The sequence below is a fragment of the Danio aesculapii genome, chromosome 5, assembly GCF_903798145.1.
Source record: "Danio aesculapii chromosome 5, fDanAes4.1, whole genome shotgun sequence".
In the NCBI taxonomy this organism is placed as follows: domain Eukaryota; kingdom Metazoa; phylum Chordata; class Actinopteri; order Cypriniformes; family Danionidae; genus Danio; species Danio aesculapii.
This window is the reverse complement of record NC_079439.1, coordinates 54,392,463-54,415,991: the sequence shown is the minus strand read 5'-3', so window position 1 is coordinate 54,415,991 and position 23,529 is coordinate 54,392,463. Positions and strand designations below refer to the sequence as shown.

Genomic DNA, 23,529 nt, shown 5'->3' with positions numbered 1-23,529 from the left:
TGTCATTTTTCCTGTTTAGAATTTAACTGAGCCTTTATTTGTCATTTATAAGGGATTTATAAAGCATAAATAGTCCTCTCTTTAGATTAGGTCACAAAACTAGATGAAGTTGAGTTAATAAAGCATTTATTAACATACATAGTAACCCTTAATATATGCCTGAATAATAAGACATATAAACGTTGATTTTAATAGTTTATTAATCATTTACTAACTCATTCTGAATGATCCTAAAAACCCTCAACTACTCTTAAATACAAATGGTTTGTAAATAATGCAGTACTTAATTTAGTAATGAAAAATAAATCATTAACTAAGTATGAAAGTACAAGTATTAAGCACATTATAAATATGTTTGTAAGTCAAGAATACAGCATTTGTAGCTGCAGTTATAAACTGCTTACTAACACTTATCAATGTAGAGTTAATGCTTAACAGATAATAAATTAATAAATCATTTTGCTAATGCTTAATAAATCATTTATAGTGTGAAGTTATTATAAAGTGTTACCGCAAATTCATTCTTGAAATTTTGAAGCTACGTTACGGCGATGAGATCATTGTGTAAATTCCAGCGTGGAGATTGGCTGTCTGTACCGGCCAGTACAAAGTGACTTCATTGAGATTTCAGCACATCTGTTCATTCATTTTTGAGATAGACTTGGTTCAAACCATCAGCACGCTCTATTGTGAATAAGATGCAACTTCATTAATATGCATGATATAGCTTCAAAGACTCCTGTTACAGTGTTCAGAGAGACGCCATGTTGTGTTACCAACTGTAATTCAAACAAGTAGAAGAAAAATTGTTTGGAGACATGGGTCGTCAGTGTTGCGTTTATAAATGTGCCACAATGAAGGTTTTGTTTCCATTTCCCCACGATGAGAGCACAGCTCGCTTGTGGACCCAAGCAGTTGGATTACAGTGGTCTGCTAACACGCGCCAAAAATATGTTTGTAAGGAACATTTTTTACCTGAGAGCTTTTCGCATCTGGAAATTGTGAAATCCAGATTTGACACTCGTCTTCTTTTAAAAAAAGACGTGCTTCCAGTTGGTGTTGATTGTGCTGTCTCTACAGATTTGATAAGTGTGTGATCAATGTTGTTTGTTTATGTTTATTCAGATGGAAAAGTTAGTATCATCAGCAGTACTTTTTCAGTTATTAAAGTGAATAGTTTCGACTGAAAACTGATCTAATAGCTAATGTTGACTTTCTTTCTGCTGAACCATTCTAGTCATTCTCCTCTAATCAACAAGGCACATTTTCACCCACATAATAGCTGGAATCACTCAAAAGTTTCTATTTTTGAGATCATGTTCTGTTCTAGACCCCAGAGATGGTTGTCTATTAAGCTCTTAGTAGGTCAACAATTTCTGAAATACATGGCTCAAAACAATCATTCAACATTCAAAGTCATTTAAATCGCATATTCTCCCCATTCTGACGCTCTGTTTGAACCTCAGTAGATCATCTTTCTCACGTTTACATGCATTAAGTTGCTGTGACTGGCTGAAAAGATATAAGCAGGTGTACCTAATAAAGTGGCAACTGAGTGTATGTTATATTATTATTTGATGTCTTCTAAAATAATATTCCAGTCAGAGTTTGTCCATATTTCTCTGGATCTGTCTAATGTCTTTCTGCAGCTCTTCTTTGTCCAGCTTGGCTTTGGTGTCGCTGATGTGTCTCAGAGACTCAATGGCATCGTGAACAGTCTGGAACCCTGGCAAATCGAATAGATTTCACCTTTAGTAACTTCTTGTATGTGTTAGATGTCTCATTTATAATGCATCATCTGTCTTCCGTCCATTCTCTCAAAGAGAATTTGAAAGTGAAAGTCATGTACTGTGCGTTCTGAGGCATTGGGTTACAACGGTTATTCTTTTCTTTGCTCTCCATTTATTGATGCTACTTTTGTCTTTTGTACTGAATGTCTGAAAAGCATCATATGCTGTCAATCTGTGACTTTTCTTTTCAGAGATGCAGGAATTACAGAAGAAATAATAAATGTCACATCTGCTAGAGTGAAAGATGTAAAAGATTTGCCAGTATGTTAAGCTTTAAGTCATACTAAAAAGCGTTTAGAGTCCCAATTGGAGCCTTGCTTTCTGTTTGCAGTTTCATTTCCCATGCAAACAGCTTTGGAAAAACTGCCACATGAGAGATCAATTGGGCCGCTCAGACTGGGTGATATTGCATATCAGGCTGCTCAAGCAAGATTTCCAATCTGTTGTTGAGAAACAACATAATAACAGCTAATTTTACAGTTTGCTTGTGAGCAATTCCGTGCAAATGTCAAAATAGCGAAACCCTTTAAGTTTTTTGTGTTCTCTTATATTTTACAGTACTGTAAAAATACACAAATGTCTCTCTCAACATTTAAAAAAATTATTTGGGTTTACAAAAGTCACACTATAGAGTTATTTCACACGGCTGCCATTTTAAAAGCGAAAGCAAGGCTGCGGTGAAAAGAAACCCAGAAAATATCGCCTGGAGTCACACAGGAACGGCATCCACGTCTGTGAACCTGGCTGTATATCTATATCAGCTAAGAGAAAATGACATAAATGTATCATTTCCAAGGGACCCGAAGGTTCATGTTGAATGGTTAGTGAAAAGGACCTAATTTTCAGCTAAGTTAAGGAAAATGGCAATAGTTAGCTGACGTTTTCTTTCCCAAACACATGCTTTAGATGCCATTTTTCAAACTCAAGTTAATGAACTGATTCTTCGCTATATTACACCTTTCACAATACTGAATTTAAGTGCTGAAATTTTAAAAACGTCAATTTCTCACTAACATTTAACAGCTGATTTGCCATAGTATTCACCAGTGTTCAACAGAAATGACTGATTGGCCGTGTAGGTCATCAGTTCACTGCACTTCACTGATGTTTACCGAGTGCAAACACAGACGAGCGATCCACTAATGACTTGACTGATCTTCGCTGCTTTAAAACGCTCCGGTGTCCCTGTATCCGTGTTTGCACTCTGTGTAGTGTGGTGAACTGATGACCTTCACGGCCAATCACAGTCATTTCTGTTGAACACTGGTGAATACTATGGCAAATCAGTGGCGTTTAAAAACGTGCTCAACACCACTTAAATGCGGGAAATAGATGCTATTAAAATGTCAGTACGGGAACAACACTATTACAGACAACCCGAAGGTGTGCTACAGAGCACTGCATTGTTTTATCGCTCAGGGAAGCGTCCCCACGGTGTTTACCTGGTGCCATGAACTGAAGCCTAGGAGGAAACTTAAGTGTATTACTCTTAAAGAGATTGTGATTTAGCTTGATTAGTATGTTTTTAATTGATTAAATTAAACTTAACTGAATATTAAAGTGATGTTTACATCATATCTGCATTTTAAAATCACGGCAACAGCTGGATGTTTGTAGTCCACATAGATGTTGTAGTTTCCACCACAGCCTCGCTTTCGTTTCTGAAATGGCAACCGTGTGAAATAAGCATATACTGCCGGGTTTCTTCCCACCGCACCCTCACTTTTTTTTTTTTTTTAAATAGCGGCCCCTTGAAATAATTGTTTTAAATATTATCTATTTGATTATTATTATTTCTTTAGAGTTGTGCAGTTTCATTTACAAATCTACAATTTTCACAAAGTATGTACTTTTTTGGACCCTTCCGTAACACTTATACTTTCCCTCATTTAATATATAAAATGCGTTTACAGATTGACATTTTTTCTGATCCTTATCTCTGGTAAGTTGTTGTGGAAAATTTAAAAACATGTATTATATATATTCTATATAGAAGCCCTTTCTCACCACTGAAAAAATAAATAAATCTATAAATAAATAAATCTCAGAATTCTGACTAAAAAAGCCGCAATACCCTTTTTTATTTTTTTATTCAGTGACATGAATGGGCTTCTGTAATTTTGTGAAAATACGTATTCTCTGTGAATTTTATATTTCCAGTTTTTACTGCACATGTCAATTTCATAACGCTGGAATTGCTCTTGTCTGATTCTGGCTTCCAATTTGTTGATCCAGATGTGTGCTAAAGAGGCACCAAGCATGTGGACGAAAAGTATTCTTTAGTGTATCCACTACACTGTACAACCCATTTGGGTAACACTTTATAATAACTACACACTATAAATTATTTACTAAGCATTAGCATCTAGTGAATTCATTATTTGTTAAGCATTAACTCTACATTAATAAATGTTAGTAAGCAGTTTATAACTGCAGCAACAAATGCTGTATTCTTGACTTATAAGCACCTATATAGTGTGCTTAATAATTGTATTTTCATACTTAGTTAATGACTTATTTTTCATTACTAAATTAAGTATCGCATTATTTACAAACCAGTTGTATTTAAGAGTAGTTGAGGGTTTTTAGGATCATTCAGAACGAGTTAGTAAATGATTAATAAACTATTGAAAACAACATTTATATATCTTATTATTCAGGCATATACTAATAGTTAACTAATATGTTAATAAATGCTTTATTAACTCAACTTCATGCAGTTTTGTGATTTAATCTAAGGTGAGGACTATTTATGCTTTATAAATCCCTTGTAGATGATCATTAAAGGCTGTACTGTAATGTTTAAACTGTACAGTAATTTTATTTTAGATAAGGTTTCAAAGATTTATTTTTCATTTGAAGTACAGTTTTATTTGTGTATCTTTAAATGAAAAGGAATGAATAATATCAATTTTCCTGTTTAGAATTTAACTGAGCCTTTATTTGTCATTTATAAGGGATTTATAAAGCATAAATAGTCCTCACTTTAGATTAGGTCACAAAACTAGATGAAGTTGAGTTAATAAAGCATTTATTAACATATTAGTTAACTATTAGTATATTCCTGAATAATAAGACATATAAACGTTGATTTCAATAGTTTATTAATCATTTATTAACTCTATTCTAAAAACCCTCAACTACTTTTAAATACAACTGGTTTGTAAATAATGCGATACTTAATTTAGTAATGAAAAATAAATCATTAACAAAGTATGAAAGTACAAGTATTAAGCACATTATATATATGTTTGAAAGTCAAGAATACAGCATTTGTAGCTGCAGTTGTAAACTGCTTACTAACGCTTATTAATGTAGAGTTAATGCTTAACAGATAATGAATTAACTATTTGCTAATGCTTAATAAATGATTTATAGTGTGTAGTTATTATAAAGTGTTACCCACATGGGTTGATTACAAGTTTCCTGTAGCATGCCATTCATTTTTGTTTTCCATGTACTTATGCTTGTGAATTGCATTATGGGGCTTTGAAATCTGCTCTGTCAATGTTTGTTGTTAAAAAGTTTAACCATATGACTCTTATTCAAATTTGTATTAGTTTTATACTGTCTGAGTTGCTTGTACTGTGAATTATGGTACAATGAGAAATGATTACAGTAATGAGCTGTGTATGTGTTGTACATAATAAATATATATAATTATATACATACCGTTGAAGTTATTATTATATTATTAGCCCCCTTTTTGATTTTTTTTTTCTTTTTTTACATATTTCCCAAATGATGTTTAACAGAGCAAAGACATTTTCACAGTATGTCTGATAATATTTTTTGTTTTCTTTCGGCTAAAATAAAACTAGTTTTTAATTTTTTTAAAACCCATTTTAAGGTCAAAATTATTAGCCCCTTTATGCTATATATTTTTTGATAATCTACAGAACAAACCATCATTATACAATAACTTGCCTAATTACCCTAACCTGCCTAGTTAACCTAGTTAAGCCATTGAATGTCACTTTAAGCTGTATAGAAAAATATCCAGTAAAATATTATTTACTGTCATCATGGCAAAGATAAAAGAAATCAGTTATTAGAAATGAGTAATTAAAACTATTATGTTTAGAAATGTGTTAAAAAAACTGGGGAAAAAAAATAAACAGGGGGGATAATAATTTAGGGGGGAGGGGGTAATGATTCTGACTTCAACTGTATATAAAAAATGTGTCATACAATGCATAGTTTTAAACTACTAAAGATGTTTAAAAATGCCAATAAAACACTTTGTAGCAGTTAAATTTTCGATGGAGCAAAAACAAAGGTCCGATAATGCAATTACAAAATATAATAAATACATGGAAAATGCATAAATAAACTTCTTGAGCACCAATTTAGAATATTAGAACAATATCTGAAAGATCATTGACGCTCTGTAAGAATGATGGCAAAGTACAGCTTTCCATCACAAAACCTATTAAAGCAGAGTGCAGCTGTATGAAATGGTAATATTCTTTCACATGTATTACTGTTTGGTTTATATTTGTGATTAGATAAATGTATTAGCACACATATTTTAAACAACATTAACCAATACTGACCCAAACTTGTAGTATGATAAAGAATGATCTTGGGATGTTTTCAATAATTGTTATTAATAGTTTTCAATATGCTTATCTCATCGATTCACCTGACTGGTATTCTCGTCTTATCTGCTCTAGCTCTTCTCTGAAGCTGTTCTCCAGAATGGTCATCTTGTTGTAGACTTTACTCTCCGAATGCTTGATCCTGTCAGCTGATCGCACCTTCTCCAGTGCTGCCTCCAACCTCTCCAGGTGACCAGTGAGAACAACCATGTTCTCTTTCTGCTTGCCTTCCACTTCCACCTATACCCCATATATATAGAAATCATAACAGTATGAATGTGGATATATATCAAAACTAGATAAATACAACATAGACATATTGTAATCTTCATTGTTCCAGATTTGAAGGAATTGTAGTTGTGGTTATGGCCATCCATGTTTGTATTAATTTTATAGATTAGAGACCAAATTTTTGCCTAAAAATGAGAAAAATTAAATAAAATTGCCTCACTAGTCTCTAACACTTCTCTATCATAATCTTGATCCACCCCTTTTTAGTCCCACTGACCAGTTGGTTTTCAACTTTGTAAGGTTTTGCTAGAAAGTTTCAATCAGGTTTAGAACAGGGCTATGAGCTGGCCATTTCATAATAAATTGTTTGCATTTTCAAGAAACTGCTTTAATCATTTATGTATTTGTAGTGTTTATCCGATTGCCCACTGAGATTCTCAACATCATCATGTCCTCTTGTGCATTTGTCTTTCATAAATAATTTGTATGAGTTAGCAACATTATAAAGATACATTATTCTATAAAAATGGGCTGGATATGCTCTGGTACTCCTGTAATAAACAGAACCCCTCTATATTCAGATGGGAATAATAAATATCTTTGAAATTATGTCTTTGTTCCCTAATTTTGCATCCATACATCTCTGCAATGACTCAAATAACTTATTTATAAAGTCATCTGGAATGGCAAAGAAAGCATTTTTGCAGGACTCCCAGAGTTCATCAAGATTCTTTGCATTTATCTTGCCTTCTTCTTCATCTTACCCCAGACATGCTCAAAAATGTTCATGTCTGGTGACTGGGCTGGCCAATTCTGGAGCACCTTGACCTTCTTTGCTTTGAGGAGCTTTGATGTGGAGGCTGAAGTATGTGAAGGAGCGCTATCCTGCTGAAGAATTTGCCCTCTCCTGTGCTTTGTAATGTAATGGGCAGCACAAATGTCTTAATATCTCGGGCTGTTGGTGTTGCCATCCACTCTGCAGATCTCTCACACGCCCCCATACTGAATGTAACCCCAAACCATGATTTTTCCTTCACCAAACTTGACTTATTTCTATGAGAATATTGGGTCCATGTGGGTTCCAATAAGTCTTCTGCAGTATTTGTGATGATTGGTATGCAGTTTAATAGATGATTCATCTGAAATATTTACCTTCTGCCACTTATCCAAATTATCAACTAGAAGTCAAGTTATTATTTGTTGCTCTTACAACTGGGATCAATGACAAGACTTTTGTCAGTTTGCATTTGTTCTTTCATTGGGCATTTGTCTTTTAGTTTGAGTATTCCTGTGTCATATTATTCATAGCTCACTTGTTACATTTACTGAGAATTGTGCATTCACACAAATGTGTTTGTGTGTGTGTTTACCAGTCTGTCCTGCAGTAGTGTATGCAGCTGCTGGCTGTTCTGTGTGTGTGACTGAATTGTAGTTTTCATCTGCTCCTCAAACCACTTCCTCAATCTCTCAGTCTGCTCCTCCACCTCTCTCACACCAGTAGAGCTCCTGTAGAAAAATAAACAAGTACACACACTACACATTACGCTAACTGCCTTCATTAAGGTATTATGATATTTATTATGCTTGAATTGACTTTGCTATGGGCAACGCAGTGGCACATTCGGTAGTGCTGTCGCCTCACGACAAGATAGTCGCTGGTTCGAGCCTCGGCTGGGTCAGTTGGCGTTTCTGTGTGGAGTTGCATGTTCTCCCTGCATTCACGTGGGTTTCCTCTGGGTGCTCTGCTTTCCCCCACAGTCCAAAGACATGCGGTACAGATGAATTGGGTAGGCTAAAATTGTCCGTAGTGTATGAGTTTGAATGAGAGTGTATGGATGTTTCCCAGAGATAGGTTGCAGCTGGAAGGGTATCCACTGTGTGAAACGTGCTGGATAAGTTGGCGGTTCATTCCACTGTAGCGACCCCGGATTAATAAAGGGACTAAGCCGAAAAGAAAATGAATGAATGAATGACTTTGTTATGGGTCTTATGAAACCACTATTATATACATGTGTTAAACAAAATATAAAAAGCATCATATTTTTGGTCACACCTTTCAATAAGGTTTCATTAGTTAATGTATTTGCTAACATGAACTAATGATGAACAGTACTTGTACAGCATTTATTAATAATAGTTCAACATTTACTAAAGCATTTTTAACATCCAAAGTCATGCTTGTTAACCTTAGTTAATGCACTGTTAGTTAACATGAACTAACAATAAACGACTGTATTTTCATATCATTAACTAATACAATCTTATTCTAAAGTGTTACCCTAATTTTTTTTAACTTTAATAAATAAGTGAAGTAGAGCTTAATTTCTTCCTGTTTGGGATTTTGTGTCCTGTTTAATTTTACATAAAATCAATCAGTCATTAATTGGCTGTCATACATTTTTACAATTTAAGACACCCACTAAATAGCATTCAGAGTAACAATAGTTTTATAGATCACATAATCTTTAGAACAGGAATATCTTGGTAAAGACTTTAAGACTCATGTTTTGATAAAAAGACTTTAATTAAGGATCACAGTGGAGCCCCAAGATAATAATTATTTGTTATTTTAAATATTCATTAAATATTTTTCCTTTGGCTTAGTCCCTTATTAATCAGGGGTCGTCACAGCGGAATGAATCGTCAACTATTCCAGCATATGTTTTACACAGCAGATGCCCTTCCAGCCGCAACCCGGCACTGGGAAAACCCCATACACTCTCACATTCACATACATACACTACAGCCAGTTTAGTTCATCCAATTCACTTATATCACATGTCTTTGGACTCTGGGGGAAACTGTAGCACCTGGAGGAATCCCACGCCAACACGGGGAGAACATCAAACAAACTCCACACGGAAATGCCAACTGACCCAGCCGGGGCTTGATCCAGTGACCTTCTTGCTGTGAGGCAACAGTGCTAACCATTAAGCCACTGTGCTGCCCCACTTTAAATATTATATTATAAAAACTTGTACTAATTTTAGGAATTAATACACAGAATAAGCTTGTTGTTTAATTTTTACAAAGTATACATTATCTGTTACACTGACGATGATGGAACTATAATGTGCTGGACACTAACAATGGACTTGAGGATCCAAATGCAGATTTATTCAAAAGAGTTATCATACAAACAATGGTCAGAGCAGGAGCAAATGGGTACATGCAGGGAACTCCAAAGCGAAGTCATAAACAGGCGAATGGTCAGTTCCGGTGGCAAGCAATGTAAACAAACAGACAAAGCAAGGGTCAAACACAGCTAGGCTAGGCTAGGCTAGGGGTGGTTGACGTGAAACTGACATTTCGACAGTGTCGAGATCCTAAAGTACAAGTGTTTCGAAACACTGCATCGAAGCTTGATCCAAATCACCCAGGTAACGGGACTAAAATGTTTCGAAACACCAGGTCACGTGACTATTGGATTCAAAGCATCGATCATTTCAGAAGTGTTTCGAGACCTGGCAAATCTGCGTTTGACTGACAGGGTCGGAATAAAAATCCCTATCTTAAGTAGCCAAGTGGACCGTGCAATACATAAAAAAGACCACTAGGTGTCACTGAGACAGGTTTCAAAATGTTTTGAAGCTTCAACACATTTTCTTAGACTGTTTTAGTGTTTCATGAAGCCTCGCAAGGCTAGGATAGGCTAGGCTAACACGCCGTAACATAACAGGGTTGATACCAAACAAGACTTAGCAACGTCTGTGAGTGTGTGTGTGCTGTTTTTATAGTCTGTGTAATCAGTTCTTGAGCACCTCCCAGCTGTGTGTGTGTGTGTGTGTGTGTGTGTGTGTGTGTGTGTGCAATCAAAAGAGAACTGGAACAGGTGTGAGTGTGTGGTGCATGACAGGATTTGTAGTTCATTTGGTGGCAGATTTGTAGTTCTCCAGTGATCTGTTTGATAAGGTGTGTTTATTGGTATCTTTTTTTTTTTTTTGCTCTCTGAAATCAGTGTCTCCACCACAGGCAACTTAAAACACTAATTCCTTTATAATATTTTCAATAGATTTTTATTTTAAAAACTACACAGTTATAATGCTACATTCAAAAAACCAAAACAAATAAGCTTTATGTATTCTTTATACATATAAAATTTCCATCAATTTGGATTACATACTTTTAACATAATTGAACTAATAAACTTTATGTGATTAACATTCATTCATTCGTTCATTTTCTTTTCGGCTTAGTCCCTTTATTAATCTGGGGTCGCCACAGCGGAATAAACCGCCAACTTATCCAGCATTTGTTTTATGCAGCGGATCCCCTTCCAGTTGCAACCCATCACTGGGAAACACATACACACTTATTCACACGCTCATACACTACGGACAATTTAGCCTACCCAATTCACCTGTACCGCATGTTTTTGGACTGTGGGGGAAACCGGAGCACCCGGAGGAAACCCACGCGAATGCAGGGAGAACATGCAAACTCCACACAGAAACGCCAACTGACCCAGCCTAGGCTCAAACCAGCGACCTTCTTGCTGTGAGGCGACAGCACTACCTACTGCGCCACTGCGTTGCCCTGTGATTAACATAAACATAAAAGGAACAAATAAGAGTTAAGAATTCTGTTTAAATATTATTATGTAATAATATCAATAGATCCAATATGTTTTAAACACTTCTTATTCATTTAAAACAGATTGGATTTAATCTGTTGTGTGGAGTATGGAGCTGCATCATTTCTGCCCCCGAATATTAAGTAAACCATTCATTCATTCATTTTCGGCATAATCACTTGTTATCAGGGGTCGCCACAGAGGACTGAACCACCAATTATTCCAGCAAATATTTTATGCAGCAGATGCCCTTCCAGCCGCAACCCAGTACCAAGAAATATCCATACACTCTCACATTCACACACACACTCATACACTACGTTCAATTTAGTTAATCAATTCACCTATAGCGCATGTCTTCAGACTGTGGGGGAAACCGGAGCACCCGGAGGAAATCCCCGGCAACAAAAGGAGAACATGCAAACTCCACATAGAAATGCCAACTAGTCCAGCCAGGATGCAAACCAGCGACCATCTTGCTGTGAGGCAACAGTGCTAACCACTGAGCCACCATGCCACCCTTTAGGTAAACTGATTAAATAGTGTTCTATTTTATTAGATGTAGATTGATAAAACTGACAAATTAAATCAAATCGAAAGGTTACAAACCATTAATGACTTCCTCGTGATTCTTTTTATTGAGTGTACATTCAAAAATACCTCTCCCCTGACTAATACTCGCTGGCATTAAAAAAAAAGTGTGAACTAGCCCTGACCTCCCACGATAAAGGTTAAATTGTATCTAATAGACTTCATTCTCACATTTTCTGTCTGCATTATAGTTCCTGGCCTCATTCTCAGTGTGTTTATTTTATTTTGGCCCATATGCTTCTCTTCATGAGTCACCGTGAGCTATCTTGACTCACCACTATTACATAACAACCCAAGCCTAGCCAGCCAATTGCTTTGATTCTGTCACACGATGAAAATACGTTTTCCACTGGGATCACGAGCAATGCTTCATTTCAGAGCGCTGAAGATGCCATCTGTACTCCAGCGTGCAGTCAGGAGCTAATACTGTCATAGAGATGGAGAGCATCACCCTACACATGCCACCGTGCTCATGTGGCAGCACGGAGACTGGCATTTGGACGCAGATCTAGTGAGTCATTGGTTCCCCATGGGAGGTGTACGGTGCCAAAACAACCATGGCACTTCACAAGGTTCCTATTTACATCAGTCTCGACTGAGCAAATCCTCCTGACAGCAGATTCGATAGAGTTGGCCGGTGGGAAGGTTTGGCAATAAGTGGTGTCAGGGCTGTCAGGTCTCTTCACGAGTGCCCTGCACACATCAAACTTTTTTACAGGAAACTATAGGGACCTAAAGTAGATTGGATTTCTGCGACAGGTGTGACTCTTGTTTGATTTGTCAATTACATTTTCTGTAGTCATGCAGACCAAATCACATTGAAAATGTCTGCTTAGCAAAAAAAAAAAAAAAATGTCTGTATATTCCAACTTGACATGTCACATTTGGTTCTGAAATTTTTTTGGTCTTTTTTTTTTGCTGAGTACAGCAAAAATAAATAAAGCACTATTTGCAGCACCTTTTTTCTTTGTTGCTTCATGGAGGGCGGCATAGTGACCAGCGTCTTCCAGTAGGAGGCTTAGAACTTCCGTTCTGGTAAGCACGAAAAAAGAAACGACGTTATACCGCCCCGTAGCATTCATTTTAAAAATGAAATGCAGCCATATGTAGCTCTGTCTACATAATTTGCGATCTCCATAAACGTATATAGGGCTACGTTTTCAGAATGAACCTATGTTGTTTTCATATCAATAAAAAAACATCTTTGTATGATACGAAGAAACAAATTAATTGTTTTCTCGTCAATAAATACATTACAAAATTAATGACTGTTTAATTAAATGTTTTATGCCAAATCAAACCTAAAAAATGTATAAATTGTTTGAAATTTTGTTGTGTAAAAATGTGTTACAAATTTAAAAAAAGGTGTCATTTACTGTCAATACTTAATAGCCCATATCTATACATATAAGAAGTTATTTATTAAAGGTGCAGTAGGTGAACCCCCCCCCCCCAGGAATCAAACTCAGGTCACCATGAGCACTATGGTGCTATATGTCAACGCACTTAACCACTAGCTATTGGCGCTGATGAACTATAACTTTAACCATGGATTTACTACAAATACAACATATGCATGGTAATTACCCACATAGCAAAATCTCCCTGGCCCAGCTCTGGCCCACACAATCGGGTTTTTCTTGTCCCACATGCTGCAGTGAATTATGGTACATGACTGGACCAAGTCTGGCTTCCAGACAAGGGCCAAACATGGACCATATTTGGGCCAAGTCTCAGCCAAGTTAATAACTCATAACTGGGCCTGAACTGGGCCAGATACTGTAGGTTGGTGTGTCACAATTGCAATTGAAATTGATAAACCCACGAAGCATTGTGCTTTAAGCACACTATTAAGCACACCATCTCAGATTCAGAAAAACAAGTCCATGCTTTTATGACTTCTAGGCTGGATTACTGTAATGCTCTGTTTGCTGGCTGCCCAGCTTCCTCTATTAACAAACTTCAGCTTGTACAAAATGCAGCTGCCAGAGTTCTTACCAGGTCTAGAAAATATGATCATATTACCCCAATTTTATCTTCCTTACACTGGCTGCCTGTTAAGTTTCGTATTGAATTTAAAATATTGCTTCTTACCTATAAAGCTTTAAATAATCTAGCTCCTGTTTATCTAACCAACCTTCTGTCTCGCTACAATCCAACCCGCTCTTTAAGATCTCAAAACTCAGGGCTTCTGGTAGTACCTAGAATAGCAAAGTCGAGTAAAGGAGGTCGAGCCTTCTCATTTATGGCTCCTAAACTCTGGAATAGCCTTCCTGATTATGTCCGAGGCTCAGACACACTCTCCCAATTCAATATTTTTGGTAAAGCATACACTCAGTGCATTACATAGCAGTATGATACATGAATGTGCTCCACGCAGGTTTCTGCATCTCATTTATATACATTATGAACAGCAGCTACGCTAATTATTCTCTTTATTCTCTATTTCCACCTGGGGATACTCATCCCGAGGCCCTCAGGCTATGCAGCGTCACTGATTCGATCACTTTCACCAACTGGTGAAGTTTTTTCCTTGCCGCTGTCGCCACTGGCTTGCATGGTTCGGGATCTGTAGAGCTGCGCATCGATGGATTGGCTCTTCAGTGTTTGGACTCTCAGTAGTGATTATTAAACCACACTTAACTGAGCTAAACTGAACTGAACTTAAACTCTAAAAAATGAACTACACTGTTTCAATTTACTATGATCTTCTATGTGAAGATGCTTTGACACAATCTACATTGTAAAAGCGCTATACAAATAAAAGTGAACTGAATTGAACTATGGGCGTGCTTTTTCTCAAAGTGACCTGATTGGTAGATTTTTTCTCTTTACTCAATTTTTTAAAATGTATTTTAAATGTGGGTCAAGATAGGCCAAACTTATGTGGCCCACATATCATTTTTTAACATCTGGCCAAATACTACATTTTACATCTGGCCCAAATCTTGTGTGCCACATATGCCAAACCCATGTTTGGCCCACAATGCAGCATGCCAGTGTCAAATGAATACCTTCTGTGCCAAAATGAACCTTGATTTTGCTACACTAAGTGTATTAGTAAAACTGATTGTACAGTGTAGGTAAATAATATGCTAAAAAAACATGGTTACTACACTTTTACTATAATAACGTTTAATTTGCATAAACCTTTAAACTAATGAGTTCTTTTTTAAAGAGGGAGTTTCATAGACACTATGTTAAAACTCTCTCAGTTAGCCAAGTTCAGCTTTTAAGGTTTTAACTGGAATTTAGACTTTAAATAAGTTATGCCCAGCCTTGAGGAAAAATAACTTTCTTAAGACTACCCATGTTGAAAAAAAAACCAGCGTATGCTAAGTTTTGACGAATGGTAGGTTTTGACAAATGGCTGCTGGTTTGCTGAAAACATGTTTTTTTTTGTCCAACATGTTTTTCTCAGCAGTTTATGCAATTGTGGTCTCAGTTACTCTTACTTTGCATCCAGTCGTTGAATTTCCTTCTGTAAATCTGCAGTGGTGTTTCTCTGTAAGATCAGCTTCTCTGACAGGGACGTCTCCAGTTTCCCTACCTTCTGAGACAGCTGGAAATGACAATACATTATGAAGCAACCCTGTCATTACTACACATTGTTTACATTGTCCTTCTATATCAATTGGAAATACAACCCCAAATCAGAAAGAGTTGGGACAGTATGGAAAATGCAAATAAAAAAGACTTTACCTTGACTTGTATTTAATTGCAGACAATACAACAAACATTATTTAATGTGTTCCTCGTGATTTCTTTGTTTGTTTGTTATTCGTTTGTTTGTTTTTTAATAAACACTTATTTAAATTTTGGTTCTTGCAACACATTTAAAAAAACAATTTGGAACAGTGTTTCAGGTGTATTTTTGTCCCATTCTTCCTGCAAACAAGTTTTAAGGTGCGAAAAAGTACAGGGTTTTTGTTGTTGCATTTTGTTCTTAAAAATGAACCACACATTCTCCATTGGAGACAGGTCAGTACTGCAGGCAGGCCAGTCAAGTACCTGTTTCCTTTTCCACCGCAGCTAGGACTTTGTAATGTGTGCAGAATGTGGTTTTGCATTGTCTTGTTGAAATATGCACGGGTGTCCCTAGAAAAGAAGGCAGCATATTGTGCTCCAAAATTTCTATGTACTTTTCAGCATTAATGGTGCCATCACAGAAGTGCAATTTATGTTTGCAAAGGGCACTGTCACAACCCAATACCCTGACAGATCCTGACTTTTGGACTTTTTGCTGGTAACTGAATCTGAGTCTGAATGATCCTTTTCTTCTTTGGTCTGGAGCACACGGCATCCATTTCTCCCCAAAAATACCTGAAATACTGATTCATCTGACCACAGTACGTTTCCACTGTGTGATCGTCCATCCCAGATGCTTCTGAGCCCAGAAAAGTTGATGGAACATCTGGACACTGTTAACATATTAATTTGGTACAATACAGTTTTAACTGGCTTTTGTGGATGGAACTACGTATTGTGGTAGATGACAAAGTTTTGCCAAAGTAGTCCTGAGACCATGTGGTGATATCGCTTGTAAATGAATGATGATTCTTTAAATGAATGATGATTCTTTATGCAGTGCCGCCTGAGGGATAAGAGATCACAGTTGTTCAACTTAGGCTTGTGCCCTGAATGCACTGAACTTTCTCCATATTCTTTGAATCTTTTAATGATGTTCTGCACTGTTGAAGGTGAATTACCCAAATGTCTGCCAATCTTTCTTTGAGGAACATTGTTTTTAAACATTTCAATAATTTTCTCACATATTTGTTGGCAAACTGGCAATGCTCAGCCCATATTTGCTCCCAAAGGACTAGACCTTTATTGGATGCTGCTTACCGAATCTTAATTACCATCACCTGTTGGCATCACCTGTTTCAAATCACATCATTATTTAACCAGTTTTCCTGATTACTATATATATACACACACACACGCACGCACGCACGCACGCATTTCTCAAAATTAATTGCATTCATTTATTTATTTTTTGCCCAATACTTTATTTTTTGATTGCAAAACTTTCTTTTATTTTGCAATTATATATGGTCCTAGGCTGACTCCATACAAAAGCATCTCTGAGTCATGTAGAATGGCGTGTCTTGATGTTTTGTAATGTTACGCTAATAATAGGGATGATAAGAATCATGATTTGCATTATTGAATTGGCATATCGCTGCGATATACCATCGAAAAAGCTATGTTTGTAACACAATTTGATGTGGTCTAACTGTATTACTTACAAGCACACAATATTGTATAAATTTTTCACTTTAAGAATAACAATAGGAGCTAGAAAATTAAACACTGTAAATTTTGATTTTACATAGACCTTAAGTACACATACTGTAAAAGAAAGTGCAACCCATTTTGGTATGTACATTTCTCAAGTTCTTCAATGGCCTGGTCATCGACGTCTTACCTTGAGCTCCATGTCTCTCATCTTAAGGTCCAATTTAGAGTGTAACTCATTCACTTCCTGCTTGAGATTCAGGACATCCTGCTGTCCAATGTTGACATCGGATGACAGTTTAGCAATACTGGCATCACATCTAAGGCAAAGGAATTCAGACAAACACAAATATTAAATGGTTTTAGCATAAAATGTCTGAAAAGTGAAATTAAATGATAATAAAATGCTCTAAATAGTAATATTTCAAATTTAAAACAAAATTTATTAGAGCTTTATAGAAGCAAATATTAAATATATTATGGGTTATTGAAAATGCTCTTCCATGTAGTGTGTAACACATCTATAAGTGAAGTGAAATATAAAGCTAAGGCTTAAATCTGTAAGTGTACAGTGTTTAAAACTATTGATTCATCTATAAAAGAGTCGACTCATAGTGCTGCAAACGAGTCGTCTTGAAAACGAGTCATTAGGTATTTTGTGATGACGCGACTACGACACACAAGTAGTTGTGCGTGCAAACCCGGCAGATTTGAATCTTGCAGCCCCGCCCACTTACACAGAAAAAAAGCCCCCCCCACACATACACACAGGTCGAATCAAGTCACGCTGTGCAGATGGATATTTGTGACAGTCTAATCAAAGATAAAACTTCAGCATTATAGCCCAGCCTTGAGCAGTTCGAGTGCTTCTGGAAACTACATGCTTACAAAGAAGACTTCATCAGCCGTTTGTTAAAGGAAGGATCAGTATAGACTGTCAGAACATGGATCAGTGCATCGTGGATCAGTTAACTTCCTCCATTTCACAAGTGTAAGTACGTGCGATTAAAATAGCAAATTATGTATTTAGTTGTGTTTTGTTACTTGTAACCGTGTGTACTGTATCAGGTTAACTCTTTATATTCTCATATTGCGTGTAAATCCACGTTGAAAATGTGACGCATGGCGCTTTGTTTACAGATCGTCAGCTGTTCCTATACACATGCAACGGTCAAGTTTCAAAATAGTTCAGCTCAGGTTCAAGGTGAGTTGTCTAAATTGCACCCAGCAAGCTGAACTGGCACTATAGGCATGTGTGTTGTGTCCTCTGAGGAGGAGGGTAATGTGGGTGTGTGTGTTGTGTCCTCTGAGGAGGGTAATGTGTGTGTGTGTGTGTGTGAAAAGAGCAGGTAGACTGTGACGGGCTAGGAGATCTCCTCGCCAGTTCTTGGAGTTTTTGCTCAATAAATTAGTTAGTCGTCTGTATTTTCAAGTCCATCAACTGTATTTACATTTACCAACTGGCAGTCAAAATCCACGCTTTACACTATGAAGCGTGTATGCACGGTGACTACTTTTATATTGTTGATTAGCTGCAGGGCATTTCACTCTGTCTCGCGCTGAAGGCTGTCATTGTCGACCAATCACAGCAGGCTGTCATCGGTCCAATCAGCGCGGATTAACTTCGCACTGAGGAAGGGTTTGGGATCAAATAAATCGCTGAACGATTCATATGGGAGTCGCTGGGATAATTAGGTAAAAATAAATGCATTTTATAAGACCATGAAAGCGTTTTTTTGACCTTGCATGCATATTAGACTGTTGTTGGAGACCCTTATAACCTAAATATGACCCTATTTCATGTATAATATGGGCTCTTTAACATTTTACTCAAGCCATACCTAACAAATACAGCAAATCTGGAGTAAATTTGTGTGTGTATAAAAATTATACTACTTATTGTACCTTTCAAAATTATCATTTTGATCTTTGACTTTGACTTTAAAAAGCAAAAATGTTGGATCTGTTGTTCCCTCCTCATTAAACATGACTTTTTTTCTAAGAAACAACTGAAACAACTATCATAAAGGTCATTTTTTTCTTCCATTCAAAAGAACGTGATAGCATACAACAACTGCAGAATGACTCAGATCACCACGAATCTTGTTTGTGCTCATTAGGCAAAGGCACTTTAGATGTTTTTCATTCCACAGAGATGATCTAATGAATATGCTTAATGTTAATGTGTGAAGCGGGTGGATGTTAGCCTTCTAGAGTGGTCATAGGCTGTGTAGCCAGCAAACATCTCATCATGTCCAGAGCGCTGTTCCTGTGCCCGTAAGCCACTAATGACCCTCTGTCCTCCATATACTACCACACTCATTTCATGGAAATATTGGACTTGAATAGTTCAACCGAACAAATAACAAGAAAACATTTCACTAATATGTTCACTAAACTGGCTGTTTGAAAATATATATACATTTTACACAAGTGAACATGTCATTTTTACCCTTGCTTTTCTAAAATGTTATTAGAAAGACAGTCACAATCATTCGAGAATAAATCTTATAGGGAATAGTGAAACAGGAGTCTAATTTATGTTGAAATTTTGATTGCTTTGAATCAAGGGATATCCAGGGATATATATATACACATATTAATAATAAATAAATAAATATAGCAAAATAATTGTAAATGTAAATAATAATATAACGATTATTATGTTCACATTTTTATTGTTTTTATGCAATGAAATAAAAATGCCTATGAAAATAAAAGTCACAAAATAAAAATAAAATCATGAAGTATAATTTCTGACCTTGCCACTCTGCCTCTGAGATCTCCGATACCCATCATGTTCTTGTGATCCAAGCTCTTGACTGCAAACGTCGTCCCTGCAGCAAGGTTGTCTCTCTCCATAATCTGGGCCTCCAACACCTGAGGAGACAGAAGACTGAGTGATTGCTCATATCAGCAGATCACTCACCACTATCAACGCTTCACAGACTTCAGTAATCTTCCATTATGATAGAGCAATCATAATAAACATAAAAAAATAAAACAGAAATGGTTCAGCCCAAGACATAGGCCTCGCAGTTTTATAATGTCTTTCTATTAAGCCTGTGTGGTTACGTCATCACTCTTCAGGGACTAAAAAAGGCTCTTTCTGGTTGCACTGGCTGCTGACCTTTGATTTATTTGATTCATTCATTTTTTATGCACATATTCTGCATAATGTATCTCATCACGTAAATGGCTCTGCTGGCATGTTCACAGAAACTAGACCTCACTCATCAAGCATTGTTGGATTTTTGCTTTCGTGTTAAAAATAAGCTTTGTGGTCGTTCGATTATATGGAGCCATTGATCTAACAATCTAGCAATGTAATTAGACTTAACCTGTGGGGTTTGGGGGGTGACTGTGGTAACTTACATTTCAGCTGGGACTTACAACAGCCAGATGGGTATTCATTTTAAAATTTTTATATTTATTTAACATATATTTTAATGTTTTGTAACATTTTATTTTTTAAAAAAACTGTCGCTGGAGAGATACCATTTAGAAAGGGTAACTTTTCTACGTAAAGGGTATATTTTGGTACTTTAAATTAGTGAAAAAAATGTACGTTAATGGTAACATCAGATAAAATTTAAATTTTTGTAGATTTTTTGTTCATTTATTAGTCAAAAGTGTTGAAAGAAAACATGAAGCTGATTTGTTATAAACTGTCTGAGTGCAAATATGTGCCATCATTTGACCTGATTGAATTTCATGCCGGTTGTGATGTAACTACCTATACGTACCCCTGTCTACATTTCTGGAGAGCACAAATTATGTAGCCAGAGATACGTCTGGCTGCATTGTCTTTAAAATGAATGCTATGGGGCAGTATAACACCACTGGTGGATTCTGTTACTTTTTGAGCTGCTGATGACCGATTACATCCGTGTGGACAAATTTTCTAGTGTTACCAGTTAGTCTAGTAGAGTGCAGCGGAGTTGACCGTGATGACGGGATTCAAGTCTGGTGAACGGTTCCAAAAACCAGGAAAAATAAATATAATAAATAAATAAACAAGGGGGGGGGGGGCAGCAAGCTAGCCTGGTTGGCTGAAATGTATATTGCACCCTCTGGTGGATTTATGCGAGAAGATGATGCACAAGAGAAATTTGACAATATCAAGTAGCGTACACAGCGGCCTCTGGTGGATTTGCAAAAACAAAAACTGTGAGAAGGCGTACCTCCAGTTACGTATTTTGCAACACAGGCTCATTCTGAAAATGTAGCCTTATATACATTTCCGGAGATCGCGAAATATGTTGCCAGAAGTACGTATGGCTGCATTTCATGTTTGAATGAATGCTATGGGGTGGTATGATGCCGTTCCTTTTCTTGCTTACCAGCTGACCGCTTAACTCCATATGGATGCCTTTCCTGCTGTTACCAGTTTGTCCAGTAGCTCGACATGTACGTCTGCAGACTTGAGAGGCAAGGACTTTTTTCTAGATTGCTTTTTAAAACACTGCAGCTGGGTTTAGTGAAGTAGGTAGGCGCTAGTCAATCGGTGCTTTTTAAAACACTATCAGTTAGGTTTAGGTAAGGGGGTGGGTGGTTGGTTTCAGTCAGTTGGTCAGTCAGTAAATCAGTAGTCAACAGCGACCTCTGTGGATTTATGTGAGAACAGCGCGCGCTGTCGACTACTGAGACGTATTTGGCTCTCTCCAGAAATATATATTGGGGTACATAATCAGGATGAGCCTGGGTTGTGACTTTTTGCCACTTCAGGTGCTCAGAACGCTCCTGCAGTGTTTAAGCAGTATGTTTAAGTTGTGTTTGAACAGTTAAATCCAGCAGTGTCACTTTGTATATGTATAGATGTATCTTTGAATATATTTTACACTGATAATGGCAGGCTGCAATGTCAATTACAGGCTGCTGCAATGATAACTTTTATGCGATCTCAGATTTGTTATTGTAATGTGAAAACAGATTTAAATAGTTTGTCATGTGAGTTATTCGGACTGAAGGAAGCAAAAGCTTGAGGCTTGACTAAGTGCTTTATGTGTGGTGAACAGCATATGCTACATGAAGAAGGAATCAGTAATCATTCATGATTCAGCTTCAGAGAGTGGCAGGGTGAGAAGCAGCTCATTATCATTTAAAGAAACACTGAAGTGGTTTTGATAGAGTAAAAAGGGTGTTTATTTACTCTACAATTGAACATTTAACCAAATGAAGTTATAGACTTTTATTATGGACAACCTAAATTAAAATGCGCATCCAATGACACATTTAAAAAAATGCTGTTTCTAACATATAAATCAACTTTAAATGGAGTTTCATCTATTTCTGTCATTTTTTATTTGATTGTCACTCGCAATGCTTCATGGGATTGTAGTTTCTGTAGTCTTTTTGTTTAAATGTAATACTTTGCTTCAAATTCAAAGTTTGAAATGTGGTTATTCTCCTTGTAGCTGGTTGGTTTTGCTCATGGCTTCCCCATATGCAAAAAAGAAATAAATAAATAAGAAAAAGTACTTTTTCAACCAGTTATAAAAGGAGGCATGTATTATTGCATTCTTAGAACATTCATAAACCAATTTGCACCTGGATGTCTTTGCTGAGCTGCTTGACAATGTGAGTTATGATCTGGATGTGGTTCTCTAATAGTTTTCTAGCAGACGACTCCATCATGGCTGAACCCTGAGCTGCATGTAGACCAGTCACCACATCGTCTCTGATCTTCATGGCTTTTTCCAGTAGACTGTTTAGAGTGTGTTCCTGGCTGGTTACACGTTTCTCCATGTATCCTATATGCATTAAAACAAAACACAATCACATAACTAAAAACCGTTTGCTAGAGCCTGTTGTTTTTGGCCTTTATAACAATATAAGTCAAGCCCACAGAGTGTTAAAGTTTTCAAAGCCTCGAGCTAGTCTCCAGAAAGACTAAACAGGTATTACAGCCAGTTACAGCAAATTTCACAGTAATGTGAACTTGATTTATGTTATTTAATATTGGAAAATTTCATATAGTAGCTGATTCAATCTGGGAATACTGTACGTAGTAAAATAATCTACGGTACAGAGTCGTGTTGTCAAAATGAAGCAGAATTAAATGCATTTTGAAGCCTGAGGAACATAGTGAGTGTGTTCTCTTTAATGCTTCTCCAACATCGCATTAAATGTAGTGGGCATAACTCAAGGGCTCCAGCAAAGTACATCAACTATTGATTATGTGCCTCTGAGTACTGTTTCACCCTGATGAACTCATGAATAAAGTATTCATTTAAACGAGGTGAATCCTTTTGAAAGAGCATTTATTGTTTTAATATGTGTAATCATCATAACAGCCACAATGACCACAGAAGGAATGGAGTATTATTTCATTGCAGTTAAAATGTGTGTTCCTTTCGGCCTGTCTCTCTCTACCTCTCTCTCACACAAACACACTTGAATACAATAGACACATTTCCATTGTTAGGCCAGTGGAAGACAGGGCTTTTATCGGGCCAGGTCATGCCAATAACTTGGGTGCTTGAGCAGTAAGGCCGAAATC

General features: G+C 36.7%; 1 protein-coding gene across 1 annotated transcript; it reads right to left on the bottom strand.

Annotated features, from left to right (window-relative positions):
- Window positions 1-1,601: 1,601 nt before the first annotated feature.
- On the bottom strand, window positions 1,602-22,775 carry fam81b (family with sequence similarity 81 member B). The gene is made up of 7 exons (XM_056457036.1): window positions 22,578-22,775; window positions 19,789-19,907; window positions 17,218-17,347; window positions 15,242-15,348; window positions 7,993-8,128; window positions 6,436-6,631; window positions 1,602-1,726 (listed from the first exon to the last, which is right to left on the bottom strand). Exons 1-7 carry the CDS (start codon window positions 22,773-22,775, stop codon window positions 1,602-1,604), a joined length of 1,011 nt encoding a protein of 336 aa, XP_056313011.1.
- Window positions 22,776-23,529: the final 754 nt, after the last annotated feature.